This window comes from Lontra canadensis, unplaced genomic scaffold (genome assembly GCF_010015895.1).
Source record: "Lontra canadensis isolate GAN:19392208 unplaced genomic scaffold, GSC_riverotter_1.0 scaffold64, whole genome shotgun sequence".
NCBI lineage: Eukaryota > Metazoa > Chordata > Mammalia > Carnivora > Mustelidae > Lontra > Lontra canadensis.
In genome coordinates this window covers 11,078,365-11,090,934 of record NW_022631058.1, presented here as the reverse complement: position 1 = coordinate 11,090,934, position 12,570 = coordinate 11,078,365, and the positions used below count along the sequence as shown (strand labels likewise).

Genomic DNA, 12,570 nt, shown 5'->3' with positions numbered 1-12,570 from the left:
CTCAGCATCTAGACCAGTGGACAGACACTTGCTGAAAGAATGCTGTCTGGGGTTTTCCTGGGGCAGCGTCTGCAGACCTGGCTGCTACTGGGCCACCGTGGAATATCCCCCTCCCAGACCCCTGCCTAGAGCCCCCCCCCCGCCCCCCTCCAGCTGGCCACCCACCGGAGCACTTGGCTCTGTGCTGGGATTGAACCTGGAATGCAGCTCAGAAACCTCAAAGCAGGCTGCTTTCGGAGGAGAGCCAGCAGTATTAGGGACCCCCAGGGATGGAGGTAGGCTGTCTGGCCCCGAATGTGGAGGCCTAGGCCTGGGCCACTTGGTCCCTCCCAGTGCTTTGTGTCAGGGGCAACAGTGCCTTGATGCACAGGTGTGTTGGATGGGCCCATGTTTGTGTTTCAGTAAACAAGGTTGCCCAGCTTTTATGGAAAATCAGATTTTCCAGGGTGTGCTGATGTCCATTCCCAAGGGATTCACCATAAGATTTCCGAACAATTTCTAAACAATGAGAAGTGTGCAGTGACACACAGAAATGTGGCTGTGACTTGAGATCGACCTGCATATGCTAAAATCAGATTAGAAAAGAATGAAGGATGATGTGTACACATCCAAAAACCAAAGACAAAATGGACAGAGGGCTGGGTAGATGAGTGGACGTGTGACAAGGAGAAAGCAGAACATTAATTATGAATCTAGGTGGTCTGTGCCTGACGTTCAGAATACTTACTTCAACTTTTCAGGGTACTTTAAATTTCCATAACAAAATACGGGGAGGGGTGGAAAGTAAAAAGATAGCAGTGGGCATTAACTGTTTTGAATAAGCTGATTCAGGATTAACATCAACTTACTAATGAGATAATGTAAAATATTAATCAGTTTCAAGCTGTGAAACCGCTCCACGGGGAGTGTTAGATCATCTCTGTTTCTCAAGATGTGGTCTGTATCCACCTGTGGCGTGTCCCCATCTGTTCAGGTTGCCTGTTCAAAATGCAGATTCCTAGGTACCACCTTTGGTCCTGGGAGTGGACCCCGGGAATGTGCATCCTGCGGGCTCGCTCTCAGATGGCTCTTCTGCTCTGACAGGCACGAAACCCCGTCGTTGATGGACAGGGTGCTTTCTCCTTCCTGCTGGCTTTTCTGGGCCAGAGATGGGGTGGGCGGGGTGGACGGCAGGTCTGTGGGTGGACCTTGGGGGGAGGCCTTCTGTGTGCCCCTGGAGCCCCTGAGGGCAGGGACGGGTCTTAACCGGACTGCATGCCCCGGGGCCTGGTACTCACTGGGCGTTTCATAATCACCCCACAAGTCGGGCCGAGCCCCGTTGCTCAGCAATGGAGAGACTTAGCCTGGGGAGAAGGACAGGAAAGATCAAGAGCTCTTGTCCCCTCCAGGAGGGAGTGGTGGTAGGTGACTGTTGTGTTCGTGCCCGCTCATGCTGTGGATACCTACGCCATAGGGGACTAACTTCTAGACACAGGGCGTGGCAGGTGGCCCAGGTGCCTTCCCGGAGATCCTGGCCAGTCTCACTGAGGAGAAACACGGGAACCCGTGTCATGGGGGGCAGCATGTGTTAGTGCCACATGGGAGGAAACTTTCGATCAAAGGCCTTGGAGTTCAGGGCAAGGGCAGGGTTAATTTTGGTTTGAAAAATATGGACCATGAGTTTCCATGTTTTGTCGTTAACACTCCTGGCAGCTCTTCTGTGGCTCATAGTCTGGTTTGTACGATGGCTCACGCAGCAGGAGACCGGCATGGAGGGAAGCCTGGGGTGGGTACACCAGTAGTCCTGACTCCCCTTTGCAAGCCGGTGACCCCCCTCGCTCCTGCCAGCAGGGCATGTGGGAGGACAGAAGCAGAGCTGCTTCCTGGAGGTTCGTCTTGTTCCACAGTTTGCTTTTGGCTGAAATTCCCAATAGCAAAGGGCAGGTGCCTCGCTACCGTGTGCGTCTTAAGCAGAATAAAGGTAAGACGGGCCTTGTCCTCACTCTTCTGAGATTGATGGCTTTCTGGGCAGTGCTGGCTCCAAAGTCAACATAGTCTGAGAGGTGGAGACCGAGCAGGACGCAGTCCTAGCTGCCACACACCCTGCTGGGTTGTTGAGGGAGGCTTGCCCCCATCTGTAAAAGGGGGTGCCCTGGCATCGTGTTTCCAGTGCACTTATCCTAGCGAGACCCGGGAACCAACCGATCCTGCACCAAGGGGTGGGGTGGATTGTTGGGAGGGCAGTTAGCAGCTGGATTCGTGAGCAGTCCACCCCAGCCCCGCCTGGCCCCAGGGGCTCCCCATCCTCCAGAGCCCATTTCCCCACCTGCAGCATGTCCTTGCCACTGCCTGAAGGCAGGCTGAAGAGTGAGGGCCTCTGCCCACCTTCTCTGTCGTTGGTCATTCACCCCAGGGCCTGCCCTCAAGATGCCCTCCACAAGCATCTGAACTGACCGCTCAGCCTCCATCTGTCCTCATTCATACCCCTCTGTCCTGCCCCCATGGTGACCCTTCTAAGAGTTCCTCGGGCATCTGTGCATTGCTCTGGGGTAGAAATCCACACTCTGCCTTGTCCGGCACTCACCCACTTCAGGTCTCCCCATTGCCCCACTGAGGCATCCTGGGCCCAGTCTGTCTCCTCCAGCAAGGCCAGATGAGGAGAGGATAGGTCAAGCTCTCTGCGGGTCCTTCCGAAGTTTCTCATTTCCTGTAGGCCCCCTGCACAGCCCCAGCAGTGTTCAACCCGTGGGGCTGTGATGGTGAATGTTCCTCTGTCCCCGCCAACTTGTGCCTCACTGACCTAGAGCTTGAGTCCTCGAGCATGTTGTGTAGCTTGGGTATGGGCAAACTACAGTCCATCAAGACTGAAATCCCATCCCCCATCCGTTGTAAGTATAAAGTTTTATTGGAACGTCGCTGCATCCATCCATGCACAATGATTTCTGTGGCGGCTTCTGGTACACCTGCAGAGTTGAGGCGTTGTGACAGAAACTGATAGCCCGAAAAGCCAGAAGTACGCAGCTGTGGTCTGGCCCAGGGTAGGTGCACAGCGAGGTTTTTAGATGAGCAGTAAGAATTGGGTTTTTGGAGCTTTTTCTGCCTGCCAGGAGTGCCTAAGCTCCAGCCACATCATCACATGTAAACCTTGGGGTGGCCCACCAGGTTTAGCGGCCACTGCAGCTTCCTCTCACTTTCTCCAGACAGGAAAGCGGAGGGTTCCTCCACCCTTCGTGCATCTGGCCCTGCCAGTAAGGAGGCACACCTGGCGTTGGAACACGTGTGTCTGTTTACAGGGCTGCAGCCTTGCTGAGGAAGGAAATAAGGGAGGGGGCTTGTAGAGACAAAGAGGGTGTGGGAGAGAGGTGAGATGGGGGGCCTCGAGGAGGGGGTGATGGCGGAAGAGCAGGGGGGCTGGCCTCCAGCAGTCCATGTTGGAATTCAGACATCATGCCGTAAGCAGGGAAGGTTCAGACTCAGGGAATGGAGCAAGAACCTTGGAGCCTTGATCGTCCGTTTCCACCAGCGACTTTGCGTTTCTCTGTGTTCTAAAGAGTTCTGATGAAATTCGGTATGGTGTGAAGTTAAAGCAGGGCAGATCCGATGCTGGGCTTACGCTTCAGTCCACCACGCTCCTGGAACTGTCCATGGAGCTTAGCAGACCGCGGTGCAAAGGGCCGAGCAGATGGTGTTCCGCCAGGAGGTGATCTCTACGGAGTGAGCTGGAGGTCCGCCTGCCGGAGTGGAGGGCCCTGTCTCCCTCCTGAGGACACCTCTGGGCTGGGTGCTGCAGTCTGAGCCCAGCGGGAAGGAGCTGGTTGTGTCTTTGATTCTGCCCCTACCCCCCAGGCCCACCCCACTGCTGCCTCTGCTGTTTGGTGCTCATTGGGGTCAAGGAGGCCCCATGGAAACGAGTCTCTGCCTGCTGCTTGGTGGATGGAGGCTCAGGGGCTGCCGGGCTGACTGGTGTCTTCCAGGGGTGTGAGGAAATGGTGACAGCCCGTTGCTCCCCGGGCCTTGGGTGTCATGTCTGGAGTACGTCCTGGGCATTACCACACCTGATCCCGGGTCCGCCCTGTCGGTGTTAGAGAGGGAGGGATCCCTGATGGAGGGACAAGCTCTTGCCTCACGTCCCACAGCTAACGGCGCGTTAGCAGGCCTGGGAGCCATAGCCTGTCGGCCTATATCCCCAGTCCCTGCTCCCAGTCACCATGCCAGATTAGCGGTGGCAGCTCTCGAGCCCTTGGGGACCAGCCATCAGGCCTGGCCTGTGACTGCCTAAATGTGGCCCCTCAGCTGTTCACAGAGCTGGGTCAGGCCTTGAAATAGCCTCCTGGTTCAGTCGAGGTCAGGTCTGCAGGGGGGCGGGCTGGCTTTGGGCTGCTGCCCCAGCATGAGGAACGAGGCCTCTCAGTCCTCCAGGCCGAGCCCTCGGCTTGCTGTAGCAGCTTGGGCACAACTTTGCGCGGATCCGGTTTCTCGCTTCTGAGGGAGTAGGGTGTACGAGGCAAGCTGAGCTATTTCTGTTGGCTTGAATACGGTGGAGGTCGAGGTGGAGGCCAGAAGATGGGAGACGTATTTGCGCTTGATCTTAGTCAAAAGGCCAGGAAGCGATGATGGAGACGTATTTGGGAAGTAGTTAAAAACCATCATGTTCCATGCTCTGTTTCTCTCCTGTACACTTTTCTCCATCCCTGCCTGTTGGAGGTCGCTGAGTCCTTCAGGGCCCATGTCACATGCCCTCTGACTGCCCCCCGCCCTCCCATGGTATGATTCAGCCAACAGGTGTTATTGAACATACCTCTGAGGCCCACAAGAACAGACGTGGAACAGCCCTACCCTGGGAAGCTGATGGGTCTCAGGGAGGAGCGAAGGCCACGTTGCCTTACGGTGTGTCCAGAGCACTCTGGGAGCCCAAGTACCTGGCTCAGCAGGCAGGACAGAAAATTTGCAAGCATTTCTCAGAGGGGGCAACCCAGGCTGGGTTTTGCATGCTGATTAGGAGCTGGTTATGAGGCTGAAGGGACAGCCGTGAGGTGATATGGGGAGTGCGGCTGGGTGGGTCTGCTGGAGCTCCGTGTGTGAGCTGTGCAGGCTGGAGAGGGAAGGCCAGGCCTTCTTCCTGCTCAAAACTCCTCTGTGTGCTCTAGGTCACGTCATTATTGCTCGCTGGGGCCTCTTTCCCCCATGAACCCCTTGAGGATGGTTTGCAGACAGTTGAGGCAGTGGAGAGAACACAAGTCTGGAGTTCTTGGGCCAGAATTCAAATCCCAGCTCCTCTCGAGCTTCGTGGCTTTGGGTTCATCCCTTAATTTACCCAAGTAAGAGTCTCCCTCTGTAGGAGGGGACAGTCCCTACTTCCGTCCTGGGGCTGTGGGACTGAGTGAGGGAGGGAGGGATGGAGAGCACCCAGTTCAGGACCAGCCTCATGGTGGACATGTTCTCTTAACAGAAGGAGGGCACTTAGGTAATCCTGAGGTTTAAAGCCTTCTCAGCAGCCAGCCTTTGATCAGAACCGTGACCGCTGACCAGAAGGCACGTGGTTTCCCCTTTCCTGAGAATCTCTGATGCAGGGAAACTGAACATGCAGTGGGCAAGCAGGAGCTACCCAGCTGTCAGCAGGACAAGCCTTTGAAAACTGCCACTGAGAAAAGCAGACACGTCCCCACATCTGGGTGTTTGCACACTGTGAAGGCATTTGGGGAAACTCAGTGCCTCCAACATACTGAGTGGTGCTGGAAGGGCTCTGGGGAGAGGAGAAACCAAGAGGCCCCATAAGTGGGGTAGGGAGGGGAGGAGAAATGGCACCGCCTGGTGCAGGATTATGAGTCCAGCAACCCCTCCTACGTGAAGGGGCTCTGCGAGGAAATGGCCATCTCATTCCACACCTGGCATGTGCAAACACACAAGGAGTGGGGTGCTAATTTGTGGGGTTCCCCTCTGATTGTGACTTAAGTCTTAGAGAGTCCCCATTTCTAGAACCATTGTTTGTCCAAGAGCATGTATGTAGGATGTTCGGGTAGGAGCCGGATCTGGATCGAAAACTCGTGTCAATAGCTCCTTTCTCCCTGGACCCTGATCACGAAATACATGTTGAGTCCCGAGGACTGGACTCAGCCTTCGAGCCCGGGACTGTTTCTCAGCCCCACCTCTTCCTGCTTAAGGAAATGGGGCTCGGCAAGGTCCCATGTCGGTCGGCAGCATCCACTTGTCCACCCCGATGAGTTTGTAGGTGCCAAACGCCTTCCTACCACAGCGGCACGAAGTAGGCACCGAGGACGAGTGCACTGAAGGAGGGCCCGAGTTCAGGGAGCTGCCTGATGGTGGATTTTCTCTTCCAGTAATGACTCCCGTCTGGCCTGGCGCAGCCTGACGGTGAAGGTGCTCAGAGGTGGAGCCCCGCCCACACCCGAACCCCTCCCCCCAGTGCTACAGCCCCACCCGACCCCTGCAGCATGTGTCTGGGCCTCGATCCCTTGTGACCCGGGTGCCTTCATCTGACAGTTCTCATGTGTGTCTTTGTGGAGCAGGAGCTGAGAGAAGACAACATCATTTTAATCGAGACCAAGGCCATGCTGGAGGAGCAGCTGACCGCGGCCCGGGCCCGGGGCGACAAAGTTCACGAGCTAGAGAAAGAGAACCTGCAGCTCAAGTCCAAGCTTCACGACCTGGAACTGGTATTGCCGCCACTCCCCCCCATTGCCCCACTGCATCCCCCATGGACTGGGGCAGGTTCAAGTTTACGCTATGCCCTTCTCTGGGCTTTTGGCCTGGGCTCACGCTGCTGCTGCTGCCATGGTGGTCCCGGGGGCCGTGGAGGGGGCAGGATTTGATGCCTACAAGATAGGGCTCGACTGCTCATGCTTTCCTGTAAGGATGGATGTCCACGTGTGTCTGTTACAAGAAGGTCTCTGCTGGCCTCCACGGTGTGGGCTGAACTGTGATGCGGAAGCGTCTTGAAGGCCCGTTGGGCCTGCTTGAAGGCCACAGAGCCGCCAGGCCTCACGGTACTTTCTCTAAGGCCCCACGTGGTATGTCACTCTGTCCAGACAGCATTCATTAGAGACCTCGGGGCTCTGTTCATCACCCAGGTCACTGGGACAGGGTGTCTTTTGGCAGCTGTAACTCTCACAGCTGGCTGTGGGGTGGGAGACATTTCCTTGCAGCTGGGCTTTTTTGTTTGTTTGTTTGTTTGTTTGTTTTGGGGTTTTTTTTGCAGTGAGCAGGTGCATGGAGTCCCTTCATCCTGGGGGAAATGAGGGCAGGTGCCTGGGGGGCCAGGGTCTTACTCCTTCCCTCTTTCTGCACCAGGACCGGGACACAGACAAGAAGAGAATCGAGGAGCTGCTGGAGGAAAACATGGTCCTTGAGATAGCCCAGAAGCAGAGCATGAACGAGTCCGCCCACCTCGGCTGGGAGCTGGAGCAGCTGTCCAAGAACGCGGACCTGTCCGACGGTGGGTAGCACCTGGTGTCTCCAGCCAACCCGGCTGCCCCTTCTCCCTCGGCCGGGGAGCTGAACACTTGGCTCAGAATCTTCCATGTCAGTCTGTCCACTCGCCCTCAAGTAAAAAGGACTTCTTTCAAGTGCCATTTGGAACAGTTTCCTTGCAGTTCTCCCCCAGGAGAACATGAGGGGTCTGGCAGCCTCCTTGTTGGGACGTGAAATGCAAATTAAGTGTTGCCCGCTTTCTCATTTCCCATATGGACCGTCCTAGGAGCTTCCAGATTACAGCATGCTGACCCACAGAGGACATCTTAGGCTTCTCTGTGGATGGTTGAAAGCTCTGGATGGCAGGTGACATCCCCAGGGGCCATTAATCTCCACTCTAGCTGTACCACCAGCGTTATTTCCTCTGTTCATTTGCATAATTGGGCAAGATGGATGCAGTCTGTTTTCTGTCTCTCCGGGTGGGGATTGCTAAGTGGCTGCTGCTCACGGGAGCGGGACCTCTTTCTCTCTCCCTGTGCTTGTGCGGCGGCGGTGGCAGCGGCGGCTGCCCAGCACCCCAGACGAGGTGTTGGCCTGGGGGAAGGTGGGTGGGGCAGGAGTCAGCCCAGCAGCAGGAAGCTCTGCTTGCTGGGCAAACAATAAGCCAGTTCCTTTGTTCAAAAATAGTACTCCTGCACCTGATAGCACAAGTTAATGTTTACTTAGAACTTTACAGAGCGTTGGTAGGTCAATGGCTGGTTTGGGGGTGGCTTTTTCAATTCTAGTACAATCCCTAAGCATAATGAAAAGGTCGCTGAGAGCAGCTGGTTATTTCTTATCTTTGAGCTCCGAACCTAAAATCAGTTGAGTAAATTGTTAATCTATGTGAGAAGTTAGTTCTGTCCGAGTTTTGGTGCCCCAGTGCTGTTGGCGGGGTGGGCCCGCAGGGCAGGGGGGTCACAGGGATCCCTGGCTCTGCGAGTTGAGGTCCACTGGAGAGGACTGCTGCCCCCTGGTGGAGCAGAGACGTGGTGCGGGCTGCCTAGGACAGGCTCAGACCAACCACGAGGGGCAGCTGATGGGGTGGGTAAGCCTCACCAATTCAGACTAAAGTATGTTTGTGAGCCCTTTCAGGTCAGTGATGATGATTTCTTCTTGGTGGTCCAGCTCCTAGTGCTTATCTGGAAGCTGAGGGGCGTTGGTTTGAATGGCGGCATAGGGGGAGTAGAGCCTGAACATCCTGGTGCGTGTGCGCCGTGGTGGCTTCTCCAGTCAGAGCAGCTGGCTAGATGACCTCCTTTAAACCTCGGTTTCTTATCCTGCAAAATGGGGGTAACGAAGCCACCTCGCAGGATTGCTGTGAATATCCAGTGACAGGAGGCGTGAAGCGTTACACCATGCCTGGCCCACGGACGGGCAATCTGTGCTGAGCACCTTTCCTCTTGGTCGCATCAAAACCCATCCCCCCCACATGCACCTGCACACACACATGTATGCACACGCACACACATGCTCACGCACACCCGATTGCTGGGGATGCTGATGAACACAGCACCCGGCGAAGAGCCGTTGGTTTTCTTTGTGATAAACTGTTGTGTCCTCATTGTGGTCTCTGAGGCCCTGCCTTTCACTGAAGAGGAAATGAGGCTTGTAATCAGTTCCATTGTTTAACTTGTGGAACCTTCTTTTGATGCCGTGAGCACAGAGCTGCAGTCGGGAATGACCACAAAGTCTGAAGGTAGACGGCGGGGCCAGTGGCAAGACAGTGAGACTGTACCGAACGCCACAGAGCTGCATGCGGAAGATGATTAAAATGGTTAATTTTATGTTCTCTGTATTACACCATAATTTAAAAATGTTATTTTTCCTCATGGTTGCTGCAGAGATATGGTCCGAGTGATCCTGGGTCCTGAGTCCCTGGGGTCTTAGGTCGGGCTCGTTGCATTTGTAGCATGGTGAGAACTGAGCCCTCCATGCATGTGTGTCCCTTGAGAATACATGTGCTGACGTGTGCGCCGGCCTGGGAGGGTCGGCACGGCCAACGCTCCCGCCACCGCCTCCGCGGCGTGCCTGCTGTTGCCTGGGGTCTGTAGGACACTCCGGCTTGTTGGGGATGTTCTGCCATCCTCGGTGGGTGAGGAACGCTTCAAGATGGATGCTGATGCCTCCAGTTCTTACGATCAGACAGAGGGTGTGAATGCACACGTTTTGTTTCCAGCTTGATGTGCTTGCTCTGTGTGCCTCCAGCCCCTGGCCTGATGAATAAGAAGCCGGTGGGGAGGCTGTGTTAGGAAGTGTGGTAAGGGGAGGCTGTGTTAGCAAGTGTGGTAAGGGGAGGCTGTGTTAGCAAGTGTGGTAAGGCTCCCAGAATGGAGCATTTGGAACCACTGACGGGACTGGTGGGGACAGGACAGCCCTGATCCCTTCTTTTCTTTCTTTTTTTTTTTTTTTAAAGATCTTATTTATTTAAGAGAGAGAAAGCATAAGCGGGGGAAAAGGGCACAGAGAGAGGGAGAAGCACAGTCCCCAGTGAGCAGGGAGCAGGGGATTGATCCCAGGTCCCTGGGATCATGACCTGAGTGGAAGTCAGACGCTTAATGACTGAGCCACCCAGACACCACCGCCACCCCCCACGGTCCCTTCTTTCATGGGCTTTCATGTACATTCTCTTCTTCCTTCCCAAAAAAGCCCCCTTGAGTTACCTTCCTGGCTTGTGGCAGGAGGGGGCCAAGAAGTTTAGTCGTGACTCTTGGGTCTGTGCCCCCTTCTTCATTTGTATTTGAGCTGTTTGGGGGCAGAATAGATAATCTGCCTTTTTCTGTCTTCAACTCACATTTTCATCTCACTTAGAATTTTAAACAAATTTACACGTGTCATCTCATTTTTTTCCAATGCGGTCGTGAAATTACAAAATCTGCCTAAAGGATGGCAGCTACCAGGCATACATACCCACACAACCACCTTACTGCTCTTGGCAGACATAACTAGCCGATTACCATGCCCTTCCTGCTGAGCCTCCCAGGGCTGGCGCAGAAGTGTCACCGACTGGCCATCTCTGTTGGCCTCTTACCCGACTTTGTGCTTTAGCCTCTAGGAAGTCGTTTGTGTTTGAGCTGAACGAATGTGCCTCCAGCCGCATCCTGAAGCTAGAGAAGGAGAACCAGAGCCTCCAGAGCACCATTCAGGGGCTGCGGGACACGTCCCTGGCATTGGAGGAGAACAGCCTGAGGTGTGGGGAGCTGGAGAAGGAGAACCACCAGCTCAGCAAGAAGGTAACCCCAGCCAGGGGTGGGCGACCTCCTACCCCAGCCCTTGTCTGTAGTATACAGCGGGCAGAGCACATAGGAGTAGCAAGCACACACAGCCCAGCAGAGATGCTGACTGCAGTGCAGCCACAGTCCGTTGTAATGGAGGGACAGGAAGGTCATCGACAAGAGTAAAGAGGCAGCGCAGCTTGTCCCTGCACCACTTCTTTGAGGGTGTGGCCCACATGTGACTTGAACTCTGTGTGCCTTGTTGTCTTCATCTGTGAAATGGGGTTAACGGGGATTGTAAGGATGATAGGACTTACTGTAGGTCAAGGGTCTGGCACAGAGTCAGTGCACTATTAAAAAGCATAGGATGGGACATGGGAGAGGAAGCAGCGATGTAAGTCACGTGTGTGTGTGAGTGACACGGGTGGACGGTTTTAGGGCATTGCTGGTGGTGAAACAAGGTCAGAGCTCAGTTTCTCTTGGATTGTGGGATGAGGAAGAAGAGAAGACTGAATTGTATTTGCCTTGCAGGACAACTGCTGGGTCTTCGATTTAGCACAGTAGAGCCCAGACCTCTGGGAGGATAGACACAGGCTTGCCAACTGTCTTTGCTCTGTGGTGATGAGGACCCCAGTTCATGGCAGGGTGTGCAAGGGGGCCGTTGAGAGCTAGGGGTTACCCCCACGTGTTGGTCCCAGGGCTTCTGGACTCCTCACCCACATGGTACGGCACAGATGCTATGTGGGCTCTGAGCACACCCTCTGCCAGATCCTACCTGGGGTAGAGAGTGGGGGAGCTCTCGCTTGCCAACCGCCGTGCAGGACGGCTGCTTCAGGGGTGCAGGGGTCCGTCCTGCACACAGGTCCCGCCAGCCTCGTGTACGGAGGCTGCATTGGCAGGGGATGGGGGCTGCAGGCCGGAGACCAGGCACCCCGGTCCTGGCTATCCCAGCACTTCCTCTCTGGGTGAGGCACGGCTGGAATGGTCTCTCCGGTCCCCTCCGGGGGCCTCCCAGCTCCAGCACTCACCCTCCTCGTCCCTTTGAAGGCTTCTGTGCTCTGCAGCCTGCTGGGTGCCGGATACTTTGTGGTCTCCCGGAGGACAATGGGAAGCTCCCGCTCTCGAGCCCTGGCTCCTCATGCAAGTGGAAGGCACTGAGACGGTTTGGGGTTTTACGTTCACGGAGGCCTAGCACAGGAAATGTCTTTATAAATGGCAATCCGACCTCAGCCAAGATTAAAAAAAAATTGACCTTTAGAGAGATGAGAACCTTTGACTCTGCAGGTCCTCATGGTCAGCCATAGAAAAGCGGCAGGGTAATCTCGCTGGCCCAGCTCCCAGCTGGCCTCCGAGGCCACCACTCACACTTTCCTCTGCCCTCGGGGTCCGCCCTGGTCTCCCCCCCCCGCCCCACTGTAGACAGGACTGGCAGTGGGGGCTGCCTGCCCGGCGTTACTCCTGAGCCCCCTTCTCTCGCCCCTCCCCACTTCCTCTTGCATCAGTTCCCCAGGGGACAGCCCCTCCCCTGCCACAGCCCATGGGAAACATGTCTTGGCACAGCATTCCTGGTGCAAAGGAGGTGCCCCTATTCCCAGACTGGAGCCTTCTGTGTCTGGTGCAGGGAGCCCTGGAAGAAGGTCCTCCTGCCCCCCAGAGTACCTCTCCTCCCTGTTCTGCTCAGCCTGCCCAGGGCTGGTTCTGACTTGGAGCGGAGGGTTATGGTCTTTCCTTTCCCCAGCCTTGGTCACCTCACCCTGCTATCCTTCTCTCTGTGGGCTGTGTTTCAGCCACCGGCTGTGTTTCTTGGCCCATAGGTGAACCACCGACCTGGCAGAGCCCCACAAGGGACGCGGCCCTGACACTGACTTTCCTGGAGGTAGTCCAGACAGCATAGCATAGGATGGACATG

At 55.6% G+C, this 12,570-nt stretch overlaps 1 protein-coding gene across 3 annotated transcripts in view; it reads left to right on the top strand.

Annotated features, from left to right (window-relative positions):
* CCDC88C (coiled-coil domain containing 88C) overlaps positions 1-12,570 on the top strand; it is a 122,914-nt gene that overhangs the window by 71,438 nt on the left and 38,906 nt on the right. For all 3 annotated transcript variants that reach the window (XM_032878642.1, XM_032878641.1, XM_032878643.1), the window contains exons 11-13: positions 6,507-6,653; positions 7,288-7,432; positions 10,495-10,679. In XM_032878642.1, the coding sequence (XP_032734533.1) occupies positions 6,507-6,653; positions 7,288-7,432; positions 10,495-10,679 (477 nt within the window). The remainder of the gene's footprint in view (positions 1-6,506; positions 6,654-7,287; positions 7,433-10,494; positions 10,680-12,570) is intronic.